Source organism: Anser brachyrhynchus (assembly GCF_964034855.1).
Source record: "Anser brachyrhynchus genome assembly, chromosome: 5".
In the NCBI taxonomy this organism is placed as follows: Eukaryota; Metazoa; Chordata; class Aves; order Anseriformes; family Anatidae; genus Anser; species Anser brachyrhynchus.
In genome coordinates this window covers 40951405-40976650 of record NC_137699.1, presented here as the reverse complement: position 1 = coordinate 40976650, position 25246 = coordinate 40951405, and the positions used below count along the sequence as shown (strand labels likewise).

Below are 25246 nucleotides of genomic sequence, written 5' to 3'. Positions count from 1 at the left end.
ACCTCGTAGACATCTACACAAGTAATTCTTAAATATAAAACAGAGAATAAGTTTTTGGTCAGTTAGTTGGCCTGAGAAAATGCATTGTTTTGTCATTTATGATTATTGTGGTCATCTCACACTTGGTCTGATATAGTTCCCTACGGTTTTACACACACACGCCATATACTCTTTTCTTCATCTACGTCACTTGGTATGCATTCAAAGTAATGCCAGACTACTGGATGACAGAGGCTGCAGATGTTCATGCACCATGTGTAAAACTGCAACTGAAATGTTAAGATGTTTCTAAGAATCTTTGTAATTCATTTCTAGCCAAGGCAAAAGACAGACCTAAGACTTCAAACATCACTGCTTAAGTAGTTACAGGAGTCTTTCTTGTTCCCTTTTACATTACTCACCAGATTCAACTCCAGGTGGCTTTCCAAACATTGTGCCTGCACATGTAGACAGTATGTCTTAAACAGAGAGCTTGTGGAGTCTCTTACCATGAAGATAATTCAAATACTGTCTGGACATGGGCCTGGGCAACTGCTCTAGGTGGCCCTGCTTGAGCAGGATTGGACCATATGACTTCCAGAGGTCCCTGCCAACCTCAGCTACTCAATGACTCCGTGTTACATCCACTTTAGAATGCATTAGAAAGAATCATCCTCTAAGGACAGTGACATAAGAGATAAAATCATTTTCAATGTTCTGAATTACCGTGTAACTTGCATAACTTAGTAGTAATAAAAAGTTCTTGACCCACAGGTTATTCAGATGACAATTTTCACACCTTATGAGTAAATCTTGTAAAACACCATAATCAAACTTACAATGAAATTTTGCCTGTTCAAAGTAAGGGCCATAAATTAATACCGTGCTACATTCCAATGGTGATTCCAACAAGTCATTATTATATTCTGAGATTTAAAGTACGTACTAGAGTAAACTGCAGCTGCTCTCTACTACTCTTGTTAAATATTATATGTTAGAGCAAACCTGATACACTATGTCAACAACTCAGAAGTCAATGACAAATCTCCTACAATGTGCAGACCAACACAAGTAAACTCTTGATTTCTGAAACATCAATATAAAAATTGCATTTCTGTTTTTAAATTATTCTACAAATCCCATTTAAGTGAGTAATAAGGACACTATAATAAATTCTATCTTGGTAAATCATACCATAATTTGCACACACACTAAATGCTGACCAAATTCATTAAAAGCAATAATCACAAATTGCTTGGGGTTTCTATTCACTATTAACAGGTTTTAAATAAATGCCTATGAGATTTAGGAACAGAAGTTGTTTTTGAGACTTCCCTCCAAGGTTTTAATAAACTTAATGAGAAGGGGAAACTCTAAAAACCTCTAGAAATATGAGTATTTTCCACTTGTAAATGCTGGAACACTGAAAACACACACAGTTTTGCAACTGCAAATGTTTTTTAGTCATAACTAACTAGTTCCCTTTATTTTCCATGAACATAATATTCACACTACATTTATTATTTACCTCTGCAGCCCACATCCCTCATCACAGACATTCAGCCTTCAGATTCACAATTTTCTGCTGTGTTGATGCCAATTCTCCTGCCTCTGACCTGCTGGCAGCTCTGTACCCCCTCTCACACAGGAGGTCAGGATGAAATGAGAGCTGTAACCCAACATCACTCCATAAAACAACCTAACTCCTTCACTGGACCACACAGAGCTTTTCCTTAGGGACTACCATCCACTGATCCATGCAAATGTTCAGTGCAGCCATCTAAATTAATGAGAGAATGGCTCTTTCACTTGTTCTACGTACTGCTACAGAATATAAGGAATTAAAACACGTCCATTATGTTGGGAGTTAGAAAACAGTCTTTTAAAATTACAGATTATTTTAAAATCTGTGTTGATAAGGTTGCATATGTGCAAACAACCAGGGAAGAAATAAGCATTTATGCCCACTGGTTCTTTTCTCCTCATTTTTTAAAGTGAATGCATCACTATTACACAGATATTTCATTCTTACAAGAATTAACTGCCAGCAACCTTCCCCTTCCCCTTCCCCTTCCCTTAGAAAAAAAAAAAAGCTGAAGAATATTTAGGATACAAGAAAAGGAATTCTATTTCAAAGAGATCGTTGGTGAGCAGTAAAGCAGAAATGCAGCCTTGATTCATTGATGCATTCACATTTCCAACAAATACCTATTTGATAAGGCTATTTCCTCACTTAGAGTTAGACATCACGCAGAAAATTTCCCCTATGAGTCACTGATTTATATGAGTATTAATTATTTTTACCTGTAGCATACATGCAATCTCTGGATTTCTTCTTCTAATTTTTTGCACTGTTGAAGAGCTGCCTCTTTTTCCTGTTGCAAGGCTATCAATTCTGCCTGAAAAATGATAAACAAATGATAAACAATTTCTTCAGAATATCCATGTTGCTTTGAAAACATAACAATCCTTTGTGCGTTCATTTCAGCCATGCTTTATTGTAATACGTGTATTATGTTATACTATTCTCTAACGTTGGCTATGTAATTTTTATGAAAAAAATCCTTTCTTGTAGCATTGAAATTGTTTCTTGTTCTTTTTCCTGACAGGATCATGTTTTGAATGGTTTCCCCTTGCATACACAGTAAACGTTTTGAATGGTTAAGGTTAGCTATATTCAGTTCAGCCACCTGTTTCTCAGCACACTTTTCGTATTTATATAATGTTCCTAGAGCAAAATTGTGTTGACCAACATACTTTGCTGAGAGTGGAGCAAAGCACTCAGCCATCAACAACTGATGTGCAACTCTTGCCCTGCACATGGCTCTCACGCTGTTACATTGTAGCTCCTGTACCAGGAGCCACCTGATGCTCCCAGCCAGGGCTGCTCAGACTGGCACTGCTGGGCTGCTCTGGGAACTGGCGGCCCTCTCATCCAGGACCTGGTTCCTAGTGGGGTGAGGAACCCCTGAGGAACCACTGTCATCTCCCACCTGTGCACCATCCCGGATGTTCCCTCTCCCTTTGTTTATTCACACTGTGCTGTGAACGGCTTGTGACTCATAACCATTATGGAAATTGCCTGTGTGGCTTGTAAGGTCAGGAAGGTAGCCAGCCCCGACATGGCGCTATGGTTAAAGAGGAAGCAGAAGAAATAAGTACTCATGCATATTTAATGTTGCCCTACAGTTTAATCACCATTAATTTTAAAATGTCCAATTTCAATAGCACTGCAGAACTCCCTTGAGGGCCCAGATACCATATAAATTATCTTATAATCAGTGGATGATTAATTGTTGTAACAACAAATAAGACGGGACTTGCCCAACAATTCTTTGACACATGAGCCTGAGCATTGGGCTGGTTTCCAATGTTTTTAATGCATGGTGTAAGTTATTAATTGTACAAATTGTAGAGCCCCAAACCAAGCGGTACGTGTGTGAGAAATGCTGACGGTGAATTCTGCCAACTCCTCAGGACAGTGTTGCGGAACAGTTTCTCAGTAAATTGAAGACTTGTTACACGAGCGACGAACACATGAAGGGAATGGCACAGAGTTCAGCTCCGAGCTCTGCCAGACTCACTGTATAATCATGAACAACTCTGTCTGTATACCTCAAAATCCCTCTCCTAAAACAGGACTCACACTTGTTGCTGTTTCCTGCACGTCTATTAAGACTATATGTCTTCAAGGCAGGTGTTCTACTGTTTACTGTCAACTCCCAGTCATCTATGGGCAATTTATCCTGCTGGTTGATTAATCATGTCCTGGATACATGGCTGACTCCTGGCAAATTTTACCAAACACAGCCCTGCACAAATGCAGCCACACAACCAGTCTCTGTGCTGTGCTGCTCAGTGGGTCATGCGTTACCCAGGGTTTTGCATTATTGGAGTACAAAACCCACTGCTGCAGCCGCTCCTGTAACAGACATTCATAAAACGTTAACAGGAATTTCCTTGGAGAATAAAAACAAACTTTCTTACACTATGGAGCATTCCTTCAGCTTGAAAAGCAGAAAGTGTTAATGTTTAACCTCCAAGTGACAGTGGTATAGAGCTTCAGATACTGAAAACAATGTACTGGATGCTGGCAAGCCCTAACTCCTGCCATCAAGAGGTTAAAATCCTCTGCAGGTGAGCCGCTTGCCTGGTGCTGCTTGCTGCCTTGCAAGCAGAACGCACAGAACACAAGAATGTCAGCCAAACCAAGCTATTTTCTATAATTATACTGTACTGAAGGTGAAACAACATTCTTAAAAATTGGAAAACACGCTTGAATCAAAGTAGGTGGTTTGTTCTAGAGGCCAATAATTAACATCCTTGCCAATTTTCAGTGTACTGTGAAGTGTGATTGAAATGGTAGACTGAAAGGAAATGTGTGCAGCTGACACACCTACTCATGGGGAGATTAACGGCTAGTCTCTTTGGAGAACTATCATAAAAAATACACCTAACGTTCCACTCACTTTTCAGGACAAAAGTCAGAAGGCACTTGAGTCTGGAGACTCTTATTTATGTCAGTTTTCAGCAAACAAAGCTGCACTGATTCGACTGGGTTTGAGCCTGACTTATACCAGTAAAAATAACAGCAGAATCATGTTACTCAGATTAAAAACAAAACAAAACAAAACAAAACAAAAAAAAACACCAAACAACACAGGAAACATCTACAACAACTGAAGGGAAGAAAATAAGGCATTTGCTAACCTCCTGAAAAGCATGTAGTAGGTTGATACTAGGGAGCCACATGAGAGCAACAAGAATTCCAGTGCAGGAACTTTTGTGTATGATATGCAGCTATGCAACAAAATGGCCTGAAGAGTGGTAAACACAAATAGATGACTCAAATATCCTCACAAAATGAAGATGTCTTCCTTCACAAGGAGGAGGAAAGCAGAACAACACCCATAATGAAGTTAAACTGCTAACTAAAATAATGGTGCCTGGATTATTATAAAATATTTGGAAGACTCCTATAATATACATTGAAATCCATCCACAGTGCACATGGCAAAAGTCCTATATGAGCTCACCTCTAGTAATAACAATAGCTATTTGGGAACTTTTTAACAAAATATTATTCCTTTGGAAAATGTCATGATGTGGAAATCAGAAGTTCTCACAGAAATGTATCAGTTTTGATTAATATTTTTTTTTGGAAACTAGGGGAGAGAAAGAAGAAGAACAAAAAGAATTACACTCAGATTCCTCTGGTGGAGGTTTTCCCTAAAAAGGCCTATTTAGCAGAGAGGTCAGTCACTGCTTTGGCACATGGGCCACCCTCAATGAAGTTCCTGTTTAACCCCGAAAGGGCATTCTGATAGCTGGGATATGGTCTCTTTCTCACAATTTTGTTTTGCCCAACAATTCTAATGCTTTCATATTTGGTTTAATGTGGTTAGATCCTTCCCTCTTCTGTCTCCCAACCTGATTTCCTGAAAAAGAAAATTCTTGTTTCTACACTTCTCTCATTTTTCATTTTAGCAGTTTCTTGTAGAAAATTTAATTTTCTCAATTAAATAAAATTTAAAAGCTAATTGCTCCATATCAGACCTAGCAAAGCCAGATCTTGAATAAGAAAATCTCATTAGTGATCCCTTTGCCTGTGTTTCAAAATATTTAAAGGAACAATGCTATGTGCTTTCTTAACCCACTGGTGGGAAAAATTCAAGACTAAAGCAAAGGAAAAGAGAGTTTTTATCTGTTCCTATCTCCACCAGGGCAAACATGAACACCCTCAACTCTACTCTACATTGAAAGAGGTAGGAACACACAGCATCCTATGCTGTCAGGTTCCCTATGGGTAAGAGATGACTTTCACAATGCCTTTCTGCACCCAACAGAAAGAAAAAACATTCAATGAACGTGAATAACAAAGCTTAATAGCTTCATCTTCTTACTTTTTTTCTTATGCATTTATTGAGCACATATATTCCACCTGTATATATTTACAGAGCATATACATTTCCTTCATTGTGTAGGCTAAATATAACTTTTTCTGTTATGTCTCAGCAAGTAGGCTCTCCATTCCCCGATCAATCCAAACCCATCTCTCATCTGTGCTCTGCTAGCAGTACTTGCTAACTCCAGTGAAAACATCTTCCCTGGCACGTTCTTGCATCCCTTTTGCTCACAGTCAGCCTCCTGTATTTGTCTATTCACCTGTCCACTGCTATTACCCAGCTAACAGTAAAAACTCTTGGTACCACTGAATTTCACCCCACTTTTTTTTTTTTTTTCCTGTACTTGAGGTCATTCCAAACATTCTGTAAGACAGCTTGAACTTACTTTGTATTAACAATGCAAATAATAATACCTCCCAGCTCTGTGGCAAACAGCTATTTTGTTTGTACGCTGTTGTTCTTTATGTCAAATGTTCTTAACAAGAACATTGAAGAAAACAGGTTCATCACCAGCCAGTGAGAAACTGGATAGAAATTCCACTAAATAAATCCTTGGACCTTAACATTTCTCTTTTCAAAGGTGTTTGTTCTTGCCTTCCTGCTAACTAGTTCCTTATTGCCTTTGACTAATCCCTCATCCCCTTCATGGGTGCATGATATTTTGCAGATGGACATGAGCTCAACCTGTCCATCCTTTCAAACAAGAGATGCTAGGTGTACTGAGTTAATAGCAGCATATTAAGCCTATACTTGCTTGTAAAATAACAACTTACACACTTTCCATTTTTTTAATTAATAATTTTTCGTGCGGCACTACTTTAGCTTTACTTCTGCGTCAGCTTACATATAACAAATTTCCATGTCTAAATAAACAATTATATCAAAGAATAATTCTTGCATGATCTTATTTGGGTGAAAGCTGTACTTCAATCCACTGTTAATGGACGCTTTAAGTATTTTCCTTCCAAATTAACTCCAAAGACTCAAAATAAATATTAAGTAGTCTACTACCGCCAGGACTTTTTTTTTCCTTTCCTTCCTAAGTGTCGACGGTGCCTCTGCTAATTCTGTCAAATTACACCACACACAACTTCAAAAAATTTATTAAAGAACTTTACTATAATTCCTGCAATTTTAATTATCAGATCTTTTGGAATTTTGGGATGAAGACCACTATTATCCCAATCTGAGCACAATAACCTACTGAACAACTAGGACATATTCCATTACATTTCATTTCCATACCTTCATTTCTCTTAACCCTTGTCCTCATAGTTGACATCATCATTAGTCAATGTTGGCAGAAAAAAAAAAAAAAAAAAGATCACACACTTTTGGACCTAATACGGATTATCCTTGATCTCTATGCCATTCTCAGAATGGTAGCACATTTCCTCTTTCCTTGTTCTCATTTCAGTCATTACACTATTGTTTAATTTCCTTTCCACAGGCCAATTTAGCTTAACCTCCGGCAATTTTCATTTGTCCCTGTATCTTCTGTTTTCTAAGACATAACTTTCTTGGTTAATAAGTGCTCTTTTTTTGTAGATAATCAGTTTCTTCTTATTGAGGTTATAATTCACCCAAATACAACTACCACCCTTTCCTGTAAGCATTTTCCCCTGGTTTGATTAAGATACTTGTTAACATATAGGTACTCCTTAACTTAGTAATGGCTGCTACCAATAGCTTTCCTTCCACAGATTCCAGACACTCCTATGGATTAGAAGGCGGCCGGATAAGAAGTCTTGAGATTCTCAATGGTCATTTCTACAATTTATGGACTCAATCATTTACATTTGTTAGAGCTGGGTAATGGTGAAAGATGGCAATAAGGTATCGTTCTGCTCCTTCAGTCTTGTGTTATCTGGGGTCTGAAATGGAATCTAGCCAGAAATGGCTGGCCAACTGAATTGCCCCAGTTTCTGCTGGGGGCAGTATTATGTTTCTGGTGATATTAGCTGACTAGTTTGACAGTAAGAGGCCAGTTGTCTTCTCAGGGCAGTAGGAGATTGGGAGGGAGAGCAAAGGTTTCTTTCATTTTGAACTAGAATGACCAAGAAAAAAAATCAGGAAAAATGTTTTAAAACCGTTTAAGAGTTATTTTTATTTTACACTACTTTTACTGCTTTCACATTTTACATCTCATGTCAATAACGGTAGCATGTACTGCATGACAGAGCAGGTCATGTTGTGACACATTATGACATCCAACTTTTAATCATCCTGTTGTTTTTACATTAGCAGCTGCTACTTAGTGCAGATTACTCATTTCATCTTATTTTCTATTTCAAAGTGTCAACACATCAAACTGTTCCACAACAGAAGCAGGTGATGCTTTGATCTAGAAAAGAATATGAGCACTTGTCTTATTAATTGGAGGATCAGAGGTTTTCAGGGTCAAGAAAAAGACTCCAGCTACGAGGGAAATGAAAATACCTAGATCTCTAATAACATGCTAAGCGATCACCTTGGTTTTTTGTTTGTTTTTTTTTTTTAAACTCACCGTGTTAACGTGTCAAACTGTTTCACTACAATACAAATGGGACAGTTTGACCTAGAAAATTAGATAAAACAAAGTCTTGTGCCTTTTTTTTTTTTTTTTATTTTTTTAAATTCACTGGAAACAGAAGTGCTAGTACTAACAGGGCAACTCCTGTTCTTACCCTTGCCATCAGAGTGGTTCCAGAATGTTTATCAATACGGTGATAGGTGCTTTATATACATATATATATATATATGTATATATATATATATATAAAACAAATGCAATGTGTGTCCAAGTAGCAGCTGGCCTGGCCAATTTTAAAAATGAAAAGTGAAAATTGGAACTGTAATATAATAGATGTTATAAATTATTAACATGTCATGTAATATATAACTAAACAATAAAATCAAATTTAAAACATAAAATTAAAACTGAATTTGGTAACGTAGACTCAAATTTTCACCAAATAAAGATTCTGGGAAATAAACTTGAAACGAAAAAGTTTTGAATGCTAACTGAAATCATCAGAAATTCACGAAAAATTAGTTTCTCAACACATCATTTTCCAATGGAAATAGTTTTTATTAAACTATTGTAACCTTGAGTTACTGTAAATCAAACAACTGTAAGACTGGCCCCTGATGGATCTGTGCTGTTGGGGAGGATCAGTAGAGCTAGAAAACTACCCTAAAAAAACAAGTGAGGATTGTTTGTGTGTGAGAATTTCAGGGTAAAGGTAGTGCTGGTGGGAACTATAACAGCCTTTAAGCCTTAACACCCAGCACCCTACCACAGCCACACCTGGGGGTGGACATTCCCTCTGGGCACATAGAAATTGGATCTCAACAGCAAACAAGACCTTTTGTAAGTTTGCATCAGAATCGAACTATTAACCATAAGAAGATTTTGCTCTACCATCCAATGCTACTGTTGGTCAAAATGAGTATTTGTTAATTAAGCTTTTTTTTTTTTATATATAATAAAAAGCATTGTTTCACTGAAACAATAATACTTTATGAAGATGCATTGGTTTAGACATTTCTAAGAAATCACAGGCACAATTTCTGACAAAGAAGAAAGTTGTTCTCCAGCCATGTGACTAAGTTATTCATTTCGGATGTGGAAACCTAATGCTGAGTCCCAGTCTCTTGCACTAACTCACTCTGGATACCGCAGTGAGAACACTGCCCTCCTCTAAAGCCATGTGAATTGCCTACATTTCAGGTCACTTCCATGATAATTGGTCTATGTCCTCTCCCTGAGACTGGCACAAATATTTTTTTATTAAATTGCTAGGTGTTTGAAAAGCAGGTCCAGAAAGAAGATGTGTTGTGACTAAGGAGACTTCCACAGCCAGGCCATCAGAACTTTTGATGGTGCCTAATTCAGATCAGGGAGCTGAAATCAGAGGTTCCATGTATGTGACTTTTTAGCAGTTACAGGTACATCTTCTTCAGTTGTTATTTTACAAAGAATCTTAATGCTTTCTCGTATCAGAATTAAAAATGGTAACTCCATAATCTCTCTTTCTCCAAAATGGAACTGACATTTTAAAGAAGTGTTGTGTGTTGTTTATGTAATGCTACCCTCTCCAACTCAGTCTTTATACAATCCCTAATTTAATATATTTAGGGAGCTTTGAAAAAGAGTTGTAAAAGATGCCGCTGTCTGGAGTCCAGAATCTGTTTTCATCACAACAACAAATTCCCCAGTAAGAATACATGTTCATACCAATATTGCTTGTATTGTCATTCATTTCTGAGAGGTCCTAATGCAATTTGGAATGACAGCAACAGGCCATAACAAATACTTTGCAGATTGTACATCTAGGGAAAAAAGATCACCAAATAGCTTTCTACTGCTCTGCCAAAGAAAATTAAAGGATCCAATAGCATTTTTGACTAGACTAGGCACATACCTGATTCATTTTATTATACTAAAAGCAAACGTAGTATTTACTATTTATGTTAAAGAAATACCATTTATACCATTTGAACCATTATGTCTGAGACGTGAATGCTTCATTCTTGTACTGCATGGTCACATCACCCTGTACCAGCAGTATTTGACAAGCAGTTAACTCTTTCACCTAATGATCACATTAGCACATATTACAGACAGATTCAGCCCGTTATCACATTATACAAGCATAAGTCTCTATGAAATGCTCATGATATTTTTTTAATGAGAATTACCTTAAGAATTTGCTTATCTAACCATAGGTATTACATTTATGCAAAGTTTCTTCAACATCTGTAGTATATTTTGTAATATTTGTGTTTTTTTTTTTTTCAAGCAATACATGGCATACTGAAATTGCAGGAAAAATTAGCTATTCCGAGGACAATCTAAGGCATGTGATGAGTGTATGAGATTAATACACGGAACTATTTTACTGTAAAGAATGATTCACAGTGAGGAAGATTAATTTGAACCTGTGAGGTTGACTCCAAACTGTAATTGATTTCATAGGGTCAAGATTTCATTTATGATTTCCATTTGTTTAAGTACATAGCTAAAAAACACAGAGATACTATCATAGATACCTACTCTCTGCTTATGGATAACTACTAAAGATACTGCAAAGCTTGCTTCAGGTAAGATCTAACAAAAACATCCCTGAAATTTTTCAAGGATGACAGCACCAAAAATACACATTCATAGCTGCACTGGGCTTTGCATGTAATAATAATATCATGCACAGGAGTGCTGACTTTTTAGTAGGAGGGATTTTATTAAGAACACAAGCTGAAAGTACTTTAAAATGCCACATAGTTGGGTCTCCTTATACAGATAGCTAGATACTTGTCTCACTACTAAATCATGATGCACATAAAAAGAAAAAAGAAAACAACCAAGAAGCCTTCGTCTTAAAAAAGGAGCAAAAAGCCATTCACCACAGTCATTTTGCAGGGTAACTATGGCTTTAGAAGCTATACAAAATATGATTTACATTTTTTTAATTAAAAATTTTTTCTAATTAATTTTACAAAATACATGATTTATAAACAACAAATGTAAGTGAATTCTTCTCAGATTAAAGAATGCTTACAGCTGTCGGCACGTGGAAAAGGCACATTTCTCTATTTTCTGTAATTCAGGTTTGGCCATGGTGACATCATATCCTTTATTTCTGATCTAAGAATCAGTTGGCAAAACACAATTTCAAAGAAATGATGGAAAGATATCAGCAATACAGAGAAACTTGTATTTGAACAGAAAATTAAAAATTAAAGCTCACTGTTTTGGGCATGGTGTGTCTAAAGCAGAAAATGTTTTCTGCAGAACTTAATCTGGTTATCTGAGGAAGCTTTCTCATGTGACGTTCAAGGCTGCTTAGGTGACTGGACTAGAAACCAGACACATCTCTCCTAACGCAGAGCGGGTTATCAAATATAAGCTTGAAACAAAGAAGAAAAACCTCTCTGATCTGCTTTAATAACAAGCATGTTTCCCTCAACTCCAAGAGACCTGACTTGCTTCCCCCACACCATGAAGAATATTATGCTTTACGGCAAACTTTACTGGCAGCCTCCTTAGAGGGAATGAAGAAGGAACTGACCACGTAGGCTGGAACAAGCTGGATAGCCTGGAAGCAGCCCTCCAGGTTGCCTCTGAGGCCTACTGGCAGACTGCTATGGGAAAGCTTCAAATGTCAGTACCCATGATAAACCTCTTGTCCACATAAATGACTTGAGCCACTATGATATCAAGTCAATATCTGGTACAAACAGTAAGTCGTCAGCACGGGATCCAAAAGGTAGTGTTGTAATGTTGTCTCAGAAGCTTTACAATAACAAAGACCCTATTCAATAAAAAGCACATTCCCCTCAGCCCCAGAAGTGTCCTATCCAGTTTGGGGAGGAACTGAACTGGCAGAAGAACAGAAGAAAGTTCGTATTACAGCTAGACACGTTTTAGCTGTGCTGTAGGCAGAAACAGTGTGTACTTTCAGGGCTCTCAGTCTGGTATGTTTTCAAGTTCTGCTAACAGCCCCAAACCTGAGCACAGCAGCATCCCTCTGTTACTAAAAAGAAGCATCCAAGAACTATTTTCCAGCCTTAACACCTAGTGGCTTGACCTGCCGTGTGTTCACACACCAAAACCTCTCTTCTGTCCACTCCTAGAAGTCAGGGCTGCTAACACCAGATTGTCTAAGGGTGACAGACCCTGGTAGACAGTGTCTTTCAAAGGCATTCTCTGGGAGTGCATGTTAAAACCATGCCAGGAAGCTTTCTAACAAAAAGCATAGATGATTGTGTGTCATTCTGCAAGCCCATGTCCTGATCCTATTTCAGTTACTACAGGAGACACAAATAGTCAGTCTCACCAACTAACAGGGACTTATTAACTTAAACAAGCTTGATAAATCTGACTTATATATGAGTTTGAATGACAAATTGCTTCTCTCTTCCCAACAGGCAGATGAGGCACACTTGACTGTTCAGCAGGTCTCTCCCACAGCTCCACTCCAAAGATGCAGGAGTAATTCTTGCTTGGATGTACCCTTCTAACCTTATTTCAGTACTTAACCTCTATTGAAGACTTTACCTTATAGTAAAGTCCTTGGCTTTGACCTATGACCAGCTATTGACTGTGCCCTTCCATTACCATTTGGACTTGGTTATCCTTTGGCTTCTCTGTTAAGATATTCATTCATCAGAGTTCCTTACCCTTGATTTCAGCATGACACCAGTTCCTTAGTCTAACTGAGACACTGACATTTCACAAATCTTTTTTCCGTAAGAAAATATGTATGTTCAAATCATTCATGCCTCATTAAAGTGGCAGAAAGAAACATGCAAGGCAGTAACTCGAGCAAAAAAGCAGCTGACAATTTATGCTTGAAAGCTCATAACCAATGCTAAATGACAATATACCCCAAATTATAACCTTTCAAGCAAAGAGACAGAATGACTGTTACCTCTTGGCAGACAGGACTTCTGCAGAAGGCAGGAGTGTCAGAATCCCACTACAGCAATTAAACTATGAATCTTTCATAAAGGCCATGACTCTGTACAGAACTATAAAAATGAATGGTCCCACTGACTTCACTAGGATTGCTTCTGTCCATAGCTCTTGCAGGATTTGGAATGAAAGGTAGGGAAAAGCTTGAGTTAATATTTACTACTTCACCTTACAGTCTTCACCAAATTACTAGGAGGCATACACACTCAAATTTATCAGATATTTTTATACACACATAAATGTGGAATCAAAGTACTGAGTTCAACAGTAACTGTTACACTTAAGAAAATAATAAATCATTACTGAATAAATGTTTCTGTTAGCAGGAAAAATTAGGAATAAGAGAATCAATAAGTATATGCCCCACAAAGATATGTCCAGACTTTAAGTACCGAGACATTCTCAGTGACTTTGAATCTGGCAAGCCGCTTATTATTTCTTCTCCTTTGATATCTGAAGTTCTCATCAGACTACCTAGCAAAACAATTTGGGCTCTTTCCCCAGCTGGATTAATTTTGTGCCTAGCACTTCTGGGAAAAAGATAAGCAGCATGCCTGTTCCTGAGGCTGTCTGCAGGCTTTATTACGTTGAACTGCCTGTGCAGCTGCAATGACTGTGAATTTCTGAGACACTGTGAACAAGCTACCATCATGTCTCTTGTGATGAAAGGATCCCCAACAGGTAATTTAAAACAGTTTCAGTCTTTGTGCAGTCCTTGATATGTAAAAGCAATCAAACATTCAGAGTTTGAATATCCAGTGCTGATTTTGATCATATTTATGCAGATCGACTCCCTGAATCTTGCTTTTTCCAAATTCTTATTGCAGTGTTTTCTACCTAAGTAGAACTCTGACTAAGGACTTTTAATAAGAGGAAGAAAGGCAAATAGGAGTGTTTGTGAGAACATACATTCAAGTATTCTTATAGGAACCATCTATCTGCTGGAAAAAGTACAGGAGAGAATTTGATAGACAGCACCTTCCTACTGAATCAGCAGGGGACAGATGCCTCCACAGATTGTTATGGACACTACACTGCTGAATGAGTTCTATTCATATAGGTAAGTTACCTTCACTCAGAACTCAAAAGTAGGTTCTGATACTAAAGGTATCTGGTCCTTTCTACTAAAATGAATCTATTTACTAAATTTTATATGAGGTAATTATATTTACCCCTACTGCATGTCTATTCGACTTGCTTCTGTTAGGTCTTTGCCTCAGAAAAAAGCATTCTGTTCACTTTCTACCAAAATTAAGGTGCATGGTTGCAAGACACTTCTAAATTTCTCCCACAGCTCACTCAGACTCAACTACATTTCAACTGGAAAAAAAGGTGGTTCCCGCATATCAGATGATACTTGAAATCTTTGGAGGAAGCAAAAGGAAGGGAAGGAGAAGAATCATGTGTAACCCACAGTGATTTTCTTTAAAAATGGAATTTGCAAAATGAAACAAAACAACCCAAAGACAAACATTTCTGTCAACTATCAAATGCTCCAGCAATTTTCCATAGGATAATATAATGCAGAAGGTATATTTCTTCCATCTTATTTGCACAAGACAAATAAGACCATTTCAATCACCACAGATTGTGGTGTACAAAAATCACATCCTGATAAACCCAGACAGCAAACACTTCTCTATGTTACTTTCTTACAGTTAGAATTTTAGCCAATGCTTTTGTTTTTATTTGTTCAAAGTATATTTTATACTTTTTCACTGCACCTATTATACATTTCTTCACTTGAACACCTGCTGAACTAAACTTGTCTTGCCAGAATATTTTTAATTATGCAATCTGTATTCTGTCAATGGCAAGCACTTGGGTAGAATTTCTTTTATACCTTTCAACATACCCGGCAGAAAATGAAAGAACTTGGTGTACAGAAATACTTGCCAACTGAAATGTTAGTGCCACAAGTTTAATCAAGTGATCTTGACTAACTTTTAGCAAAGAATCACAGTTTTTTCATCACCAGTTTACTGCTTCAAAATACCACTTTAAATGCTATTTCTTCAAAATTTTTATTGGCTCAGTCATTTACACAATCTGCAATACATGCCTGACTTGCATAATACTTCAGGCAATAGTTCCATTAATACTTGAGCATTTTCTTTTCATGTGCAGTGTGATGAATGCCAAATTTGTCTCCAGCTTTTAAGAAAATTTGGTTTTGCAGGGAAAGTCCTGACCCATTGAAGCCAACAGAAGTTTGCTATTGACTTAGATGGGATTAACATTTCCCTGTATTTGTATACATACATTCTATTTAGTGATGAGTATTCCAATTATATGCTTGCTGTACACAAGGTTAACCCACAGAATAAATCTTACCACGAACAATGTCTTTGATTGTGTGTTTGCTGATCAATACGAAAAATGTAGATATGTAGGCAAGCATTGTGCAGAACCCTCTCCAATTCTGTAAAGATAAAATGGTGAGATATTTGTGCAGGGCAAGATGCCACCTGACATTAACTTTTAAACTGACCAATACATATAGGTTTCATCAGAGGAAGGGAAAACAACCATCTGTGACCATCAGATTTGTGAAGGATCTGAACAGCAGCAATAAAATTCTTTAAATAACCACCACTTTTAGAATGATGACACCTCTTTTGGGGAGGGGTGCAGAGCTCTTAAACTCATATAGAAAAGGGGAAACCCATTACTTTCTTTTGGAGTCTGCTGGATTGGCAGCCCTATTGCCTAGGCATACTGCTGCGGATTGTAGCTGTTGTATGAAACTACACAAAATGCTTTTGATCCATTTTATCTTGCAACTTAGCAAAGAAATGTTGCAATAAGAAACACCAACAAAGATCTGAAAAACTTAAGCTCTGGATTACCATATTGTGTTCTCCTGCCATTCAACGTGTCAGACAAAGGCAGTGGTGTTCAAAGTAGAAAAAGAAAAAAGAAAAAAGAAACTGGTCACAGAAAGTGCAAAGCACAGAGTAAATAATATTCCTCTACATCCCTACTCTTTCATAGATTTGTTGTTAAAAGAGTTGCAGCAATTAGGCTTTTGTTAATTACCAGCTGTTGAAACAGATGTGTTGACTGTCCTTATTAGCCAACAGCTGGGACAGGAGAACAATTGATGCTCTCTAAAACCAACAGCCAGCTGCTTTGCAGTAATTATCTCCTATCGATAATACAGGTGATAAAGGCAGCAAAAAGGTTATGAGTTTCAATAACCAAGGTACTGTTATTGAATATCACTGGAATTTATGGTTAATTTAAAAAAATAAGTAAAACAGTAAGCTGCTATGCCTACTTTTTGTCTGCATTGTGTCAAGGTCAAGCAATATGCAAATAATAGGGGAAATACAAACAGTAAAAAAACACAAGCTTTTTTTTTTCTTTTCTTTTTTTTTCCCAGCCCTCTTGCTATGCTTCAAATATCTCACTGATCTTTAAGGAATGTTTTTTCTTTCAGGTGACTATGTCTGGATGTCACTCATTATTAGCTCAGTTTCCATGTGTGCCTTTCCTTCAATTTTACTGTAAATGACTTTTTGGAATATGTAAATGTTTCTTTTACCTGTTGAGAAATTTTATTGTACAATATGTAATAAGACAGGATAAACAAAGATAAGCAAATGGTTAAAGAGGGGGGGACATCCCTCTAAAGATCTAGGTCCTAGTCTTAGGCATGCCATCAGTTCTTAAGCAAATTCACTTCACTTCTTGGAATTCAGTTTCACTACAGCTAAAATGGCAGAACCATGTTTATCTTGATTGATTACTTTGTGATGGATGATTTTAACATACTATTTAAATGCAAAGTAATGCTTGTATAACATTACTGTAACAGGAAAAAAATTACATGCTTTTCTAGTATTGATATATGTCAAAATTTATAAAATGAATAGTTATTTTAGTAGCACAGGGCCAGACTTCCACAAGTGGGAGTCACAGGCATAACTGGTAATATCTAAATGGAATGTATCAACATAGGTAGTTGGATGGTTTGTACTTTTGTTCCTGCTTTGATTTTTATTTCCTCATCTCCATACCCTATTAAAGTGCATTAAAAGAAAAGCAAAGCAGAGATTTTAAACCATTTCTATTAGCTGCTCAGTTCATCTCTGGCCAACAAAAGATAAGAATCTACAACCATGTCTATTCAGTAATTAGTTTGCACTTAAAGACACTGCCTTACTGAAAACAAGGATTAAGGCTGGTTGAATACTCTCCCTTTCATAGACCTCCCTCATGTCTCCGTTGGGTTATCATAAGCAGCTTGTTCTCTGAGCTTTAAGTAGGGAAGCTTGACAATCAGTTCTGGGCTCATCAGTAGGCACTGGGGCAATTAACAGGAGCTACCAACATTTTAAGGGACATGTAAAGAAATCAACTAAACAAAACGTTTCAGCCACAGGGATGAGCAGAAGTATATCATATTCTGGTGGCAGCTGTTTTAAGAAAACGTGGCAGGATCTTGATTTATAATTTTGAAATAAAGGAAAAGAATGAAAAAAAAAAAGAAAAAAAAGAAAAAATCATTATAGCAACAAAACTGAAATGCATCCTTGTATACACAGCCTCACATCTATTAACAGGAATCCACAGAATGCTATAAAAGAAACATTGACACTGAGCCTAGTTGTCAGTTTTCTACTGTTAGAAGAATGCTAAAAAAAGTGGGAAAAGGAAAGGAGAAGGAATGGCTTTCAGCTTTCATTCTTTTCTTCTTTCTTCAGCTGCTTCCCTCTACCCTTACTGTGTGTTTAGGCCATTACACCGGGTTTTCCCCTGGAAGGCAAAACTTGGCTCTGCCTTTTGTTTGTCATCCAATGAGTAACTTGGGGAGGGGGGGTGCTGTGAGAGGGGGGAAGTGGTCTCACTCTGCTTTGCTCAACCAAGGAAAAGTTAAAAATGTAGACTGTGCCAACCAGGAACTAATCTGCAGTACAGGGCCCCTCTGCCTTATATCTAACATGAAAAGCTACTAACTAAAATCAGGATAGAAGTCAGGAAATTCTCCCGAGCTGGTGATCTGCACGGGTTTCCATGGCAGAAACAACCACAAAGCAAGCAGACACTTGAAGAAAACGATTGTGAACATTGTTTCACCTCATCCACGCTCCAGAAAACTTTCAAACTGCATGAACGTGGGGAGGACTTCAGCTGCCTAAACTCTCCAGTCAGGGTGACCGGTTCAGGCCCGCGAACTGACTGCAGCGGCTGCAGTACCTGCAGAATAAACCCCAGACCTGCCTCTAGCAGCAGCAAAGCGTGGCAGGGCGTGTACTGTTTGGCCACTGGCATTCTGTCAGGGAACTGAAAGCACCTGGACTTTGGTCTCCGGTTTTGCAACAGTCACAGTCTAGCAACGCACAGCTTGACTGGATTCACGACATAATTATGGCTACACTTCCCAGCCAAAAATCAGGGCCACAGAGATCTGAATTAGCAAATAAAACAGACACATTCTGCCTCCTGAGGCTCTCACAAACAAGCCTCTGCTATACCAGGCCACAGCGAATCTGTCCCAGTGAAGTTAATCCGATGTATTTTTCCATGTGGTGATACCTACCTCACTGAGAAAGCCTAGGGCCTGCGGGTTGGAATCACAGTGGGTACACTGTGCTTTCCCTTTGTAATCTGCTTTCCACTAAACCACGTAGAAACAGCCAGACCGGCCCCCTAAGAAAAGGTAACGTTGAAGACTGCTGCCTGAAACAGACCTTTTTGGCTATCTCATCAAATCTTTGTAAATGTGACAATCAAGCTCTCAAGAAAATTCACCTGGCAACAGCTGCACTAAAACAAAGTTACTGCAGCAACAAGTAACGTCAGAGTGTTAATAATTGACATGAAAAGAATGAAAAGGTGAGCAAGGGATAAAGCGGACAAAGGATTTTAGTATAAACTTCTGCTGGTAAGTAATCAATCAAAATTAAGATTGAAAGAGTCACTAAGAATGTTATTTTGAAAGCCGAAGTGAGTTTGGTATCTTGGACTCCAGACTGGGGCTTCTAAAACTTCATTTTCTGGAACCTGATTTGCAAAATTTGACAAACAAATCCCCTGCTGATTTGAATCTACTTTCATTCAATTACCCCAAGAAACTAAAGCAAATGCTGTAACAGTAGCTTCTAATGTTTGCTGTATTCAGAAAAAGAGCTGCTCGATCCCTGGTTCTACAGGTTAAGGCAGGAATTAGTAACGCGCTGATAATGAATGAGTTTCTTGATTTACATAATCTAACAAAAAACCACTCCCCTTTGAGGGAGGAACTACATCCTAGTGACACTGTTTAGAAGAAGCTGTTTCAGATGACTAAAGTATCAACAGCCTCAGGTGAAATGAAATACTATATGAATGTCCATGACTATTACTGCTAGAGGTCAAAACAGCAGGAAAAATTTACGAGAATATCAAGTTAAATATTAAGAAATCAAGATCTGTTTCCTCAAATCACTTTTTTTTTTCTGCATTTCATTGTATGTCTGACTTTTTATTTTTATAAGAAAGAGTATAAATCATTGGTTTAATTTAGTATTGCTTTGCCCAGAATCCTGACGGCTGGTAACATTTGTTTTCAGCAAAAGATATTCCCTCAACTTAATTCTAAGCATCAGAGTTAATACAATGAGTAACCTGTGCACTAAAACCAAATACCCGGAAGACGGTACTCACAAAATTAAGGAATTCATAAGTTCAGGCCCCAAATGTATTGTTTTTCAGTGAATTTAGGAGCCAGCCTTAGTTCCTAATCTGTGAAGATACACTGAAATCCCATCATTTTTCATACAGGGAAGTCCAGCTATGCTGTACCTCTTGAGGGGACACAAAGTACTGTCTAATTTATACCACCAAGAAACATTCAATACTGAATGTCTGCTGAGGCTTAACGGTGTGAGATAAATTTAAAAAGCACCATATTGTAAAACTTAATATTTTCTCTGTAATTTACTGTACTGTGGTATTCTGAAAAATTCTGAGAACTGTATCCAATAGCTAGGTGATATATAACCTCCCACGAAAAAGTCTTACTTTTCACATCGATCAGACTGCAGTAAAATTGCCATTTTCTCTGAAAAAAGCCCTTCTGTAGGAAAAAAAAAATTATATCTCTGCTAGATAAACTGCTAGCAATCTTTAATCAGCAGTATTTTTTAAACTCTAGGTGACCACTCCTCTGACTGAGTTACTATCATACCCCACTGCTTGTTTTATTTTCTTCAAAAAAAATTTTTTTTTAAGTCCTCCTTTTATTATATTTTGGAGGACTGTTGTCAGGAATAATTGCTTCCTAATAATTACAGATATCATTATCATAATTTAGCATTTAGGTTGAAATATTTGTTATAAACATTGAAACTGACTGATGGTATCAACAATAAGCTTCACAGCTCAGTAAAAAAATCCACGGTAAGTAAATTGATTGACAAAAAATAAGTACATTTGATAACACAGGGGTCTATTTCATTATTACTGCATTCAACCAAATTGCTTAAGAAAAACAACTAACTTTCCAAAAGTGTGTCAGAAAATACAGTAATTTAAACTAAGCCTACATCATCTTTCCTATAGCAGAACTTTAACATATATATTTTGCAGTTACTATTCCATAGGAGAAAAAAAATTAAGTAGCACTGCTAAAGAATGAAGATTAAATCTTGATTATTGACTTGAAAAACAGCTCCTATGCAGGCACACATTTTAGGAATTTAATTTTATGAAGAACGTTTTCTTAAAATAGTAAGTAATGGTTTTACATTTAATATTTTTACATATAAGAGGGAAGCACAATGTTAGGAAACCTGTCTCAAGGTTAGGCTAATCTTCTAAACATGTATTAAAAAAAAAAACACAAAACAAAACAAAAAAAAAACACCAGAAAAAAAACACCAGATATCATTAGCAACCAATTAAGGAAAAGAATAAACATACCAATGGATTTTTAGGGAACACATCTTTAATCCATTTCATTATAAACAACGAAGGACAAAAGTCAGACAACCTGTTGCTATTTAATGCATTATCAAGCTTTAGATAGAAGCCCATTAAATATACCAGGTCTTGAGAAGTTTTCAGCTCATTCCAAGTGCTGTTCTTTACCAACCAGAGTAATTCCTTATCACTGCTGTATGTATAATACATTTTTACTGAGATGTTCTGCGGGACAGGACTACTGATTCTCACTGGTGGCTAACAAAAGCAGATTAACTTGGTCCAAATTCAGTAGCTCAACTCAGAAATGCAACCTTAACACACCTAGGGCTTGATTAAAAATTTATTTTGAAGTACTATAGGTAGAGAAGAAATGTAGTATTACACAGCTACAAGTTAACGCTGCATATATATAGGTGTACAAGGCCATGCACACCTAAGCCCACCTACAAGCATACCACCACCTCTATACACAGAGATAGGTATACAGTTATGCACACAGAAATGGTGTTATTCAGCTCCCCTACTTTCAGCCACCTAAAGTTTACGTGAACCAGGCACCTCCAAAGAACACTTCTTCTGTCTTATCTTCCACATTATCTGAAGGGAAGAAGAATTGCTTTGTGGTGATACATACCCCTCTTTGTATTTGCTATGAGTGGAACCTGGATGAGTGGCTCAGCAAAGGTCTTTGGACAACTAAAGGTAGGTGAGTGGGCCCCTTCCTTAGCAGAACATTACTAAGGTCATAAAGCCAAGGACAGAGATGTTAGAAATGCCAGTGTTAAGGTAAGCAGCACACATGCATTGTGATTTTAACTGCATAACCATGCTCAGTTGTTTGTTTTTTTTTCTAGTCTTCTTCCTAATTGTTGCACAGGGTGGACCTAAACCTGGCAGTGAATCATCCCTGTCCAGCGAAGGAGCTGTTACCTGCTTATTCCTGTGTCTTCTGTTGCTGCCATAGGAATGAGACTGCAGTCCATGAGAAAATACACTTCATATTTAATGGAACCAAATGCTGTTGGGCATTGGTGGAATCTATCCGTCCTTTGGTTAAGGTACCTCAGCGTGACTTAACTGAAAGTTTTCAGAGGGATTCACAGTATGTTACCCATTTTCTGACTGTGCAAGATAAATCCCTTGTGTCTAATCTGCAGAAGTACTGTGTGCTCATAGCTGCAACTGAAGTCAATGAGAGAAAGAACATAAATGTTATATAATGCCTATACATCAGATCTGAGATTAAATTACTGAAGGCTTGATCTGCACTGAAAACAATTAAGAGGCAAATTAAAATGTAAGTGGCTATCAGATGGCACAGATATCAAAAGTGAGAAAGTTTATTTCCAGTATTTTCTGCTTGTCATCCAGGACTGAAAAGAAGTGGATTTCAATCTGTGAAACAGCACATCAGTGAAAGAAGGGACTGCATGAACAGGACGGCCCACACCACACAAGTAGGAGACTAATCTTCTCAGTTGGAAACTAGCTGGAGCAGCCAGGATATTAAACCAGCAACACAAGGGGAGGTTATTTGGAAGGCAAATGAGGTACATGCTCAAATTCAGCACCTAACGAGCAAGTTGAACCAATGTGGCAAAGAATATAATGAAAAGAATCTCTTCAATTGTGTTTATGTATTGATCTTCGGAATCTGGATAAGAAGCAAGAGGAAATTCTCATTGATGGGAAGAAATTTTATATAGCCAGCATTACTAAAATCTGGTGGACAACAGGTATGTTAAAATCTCTGATTAATAGGAAAGGTAAGAGAGGCAGTAAAGGATTATGACACCTTAGAAAACAAAACCCACACCATTATTCCTTTTGGAGTGATCAGTAACACAGAATCACAGCTCTTGAGTATGTACAGGTCAGTAAGCTAACTAACATCACTTAAGAAAGATTTGCTGGGTAGAAAATCTAATTAGAGCATAGTACAAGCTTTTCTTCAGCACCTATCTATAATATTTGGAAAGAAAAATAATGATACTATAGGGAAATTCAGTTTAGGAGACATGCTGAAAATTTCATGTGAGCAACTATAAATCAGTATTATACACTTTAAAAAAAAACACAAATTATTTGTCAGTATGAGGTAAACATTCTGTATCACATTATAAAACAAGAGATGTTAATCACCATACCGGAGATTTATTATAACTTATCTCTAAGTATTTATCAATTAATTGAAAAACAACCAGAATCTTTACTTGCACAGAACCATTCTCACAAATATACAAAGTACTTCAAAATCAGGAGAATACAAGTAAAATCAGGAACAAGAATCAATACAAGTAAAAATCAGGAGGATACAAGTATATGTTGGAAAATGGGGGAGTCATTTAAGGGTGGATATAAAGAATATCTGACCTCACAAACAAGAGAAAGAAGAATTCCTCTTTCATGTACAAAGTAAATGTAGCAAACAAATGATAAAAAGTCATAACACTACAGAAGAAAAAACATCCTAAGAGGTAGAAGTTCTGAACTGATAAAATTAGCTAAAGACAGATAATAAGTATTTTTCATTATGAGAGGAACAGGGAATGTGTAAGCCCATTCCAACGCTGGAATACCTATGTCACAAATTGTAGTGTAAAAAAAACAAAAACAAAAACAATTCAGCAGTATTCACCATACAAATTGCTATGTATTAGTTAAAAAACAAGGTGATATAGTTACATTTTTGTACAAAATTAATAAGCATTTCATTAGTTATCAAGGAGGAATAACTTTTATATTTACGGATTCATACAATTTTCACTTTTGGTGTTACAGGGTTGTTAGAGAAGATCCCTGTCTGGACAATGTCCAGTTTCAACGAGTGGGATAAAAAACCAGGCCAAAAAAGTGAAAACACTGGATTCAACTAATACAGATTTTAATGAAAGAATGTAATTTTTCCCAGTCAGTGTATTTTTATTTAAAATAGGTCTTGTCAAACAAATATGATTTCCTTCTTTGTGAGATTAGTAGCAGATGTCATACGAAGATTTGTCAGGCTTTGACTTAGTATCACATGGCAGTCTGATAAGAAAAAAAAAAAACAAAAGAAAAAAGCACTACGCATCATCACGAAAATACTCCCTAAATGGATTCAGAATGGGCCAACGATTAAAACAAAAACAAAACAACAAAAACAAATAAACACCCAAACCCTATGTTCCAAGAGGCAATCATCACTGAATAATACTGGAATACTTGTAAGGTTGCACAGGTATCAGTACTAGGCATACTCTTATTCAATGTATTCTTCAATTACTCAGAACCAGATAGACACAGCTAGTCATGTTCATGAATGACAAAGTAAGTAAATGATGATGAAACAATGTTTTGGGTCCCTTGATAATTAGGTCTCTTCAAGTTGGGTGTGTTTTAATAAAACACAAAACTCTCAGTGTAAGAACAGGAGACACAGGCCACACTTATAGAAAGGGTTAACTGTATTATGAAAAACAATGACTATGAAAAAGATTTTGGACTTCAGTATGAGGTGACAGTGAAATGCTGTGGAAAAACTGGTAAAATGCAGTCTTTTGATGTATACATATTAAAATACAAGTATGTCTAGGAAGCAATTAAGGTGATTTTACTTTATGCATGGCACTGAGGAACAATGCTATAAAATGCATCTGCTTTTACATACAAGGAGGTTAAAAACCCAGAGTAGATACAGAAAGGAGCTGCACTGGTAATGTAAGCACTAGGGAAAATGGCATGTAGTGAAAGAACGTATTCTGTACATATTTTAAAAATCCCGAGGATATGTCTACCCACTAAAAATCTATAGTGATACATGTGCTAATTTGAAACAAGGTAAATCAAGTACCAGGAACAGAATCATTTTATCTCACTACTGCTTGTCATTGTCTTTCAATAAATGGACAGAAAATACAGGATAAGAATGATTTTTTAATCTAGTTGAGTAAGCACAACTTGAATCACTACAACAAACTATCAAAGGGAAATAGTGATCTCCCCTTCTCCTGGA

At 37.0% G+C, this 25246-nt stretch overlaps 1 protein-coding gene and 1 long non-coding RNA gene across 20 annotated transcripts in view; one reads left to right on the top strand and one right to left on the bottom strand.

Moving 5' to 3' along the window:
- Window positions 1–25246, bottom strand: part of MIPOL1 (mirror-image polydactyly 1) — a 192985-nt gene that overhangs the window by 49440 nt on the left and 118299 nt on the right. For all 16 annotated transcript variants that reach the window (XM_080592925.1, XM_080592926.1, XM_080592935.1 and 13 more), the window contains one exon: window positions 2284–2378. In XM_080592925.1, the coding sequence (XP_080449051.1) occupies window positions 2284–2378 (95 nt within the window). The remainder of the gene's footprint in view (window positions 1–2283; window positions 2379–25246) is intronic.
- Window positions 4739–24403, top strand: LOC308195481. Of its 4 annotated transcripts, none has more exons than XR_013951531.1 (3): window positions 4739–14022; window positions 14269–19231; window positions 22107–24403. It is a non-coding gene; the product is annotated as an uncharacterized lncRNA (long non-coding RNA). The 4 variants fall into 4 exon arrangements; XR_013951532.1 differs by having other exon boundaries at window positions 14169–19231; XR_013951533.1 differs by having other exon boundaries at window positions 4739–14401; window positions 14636–19231.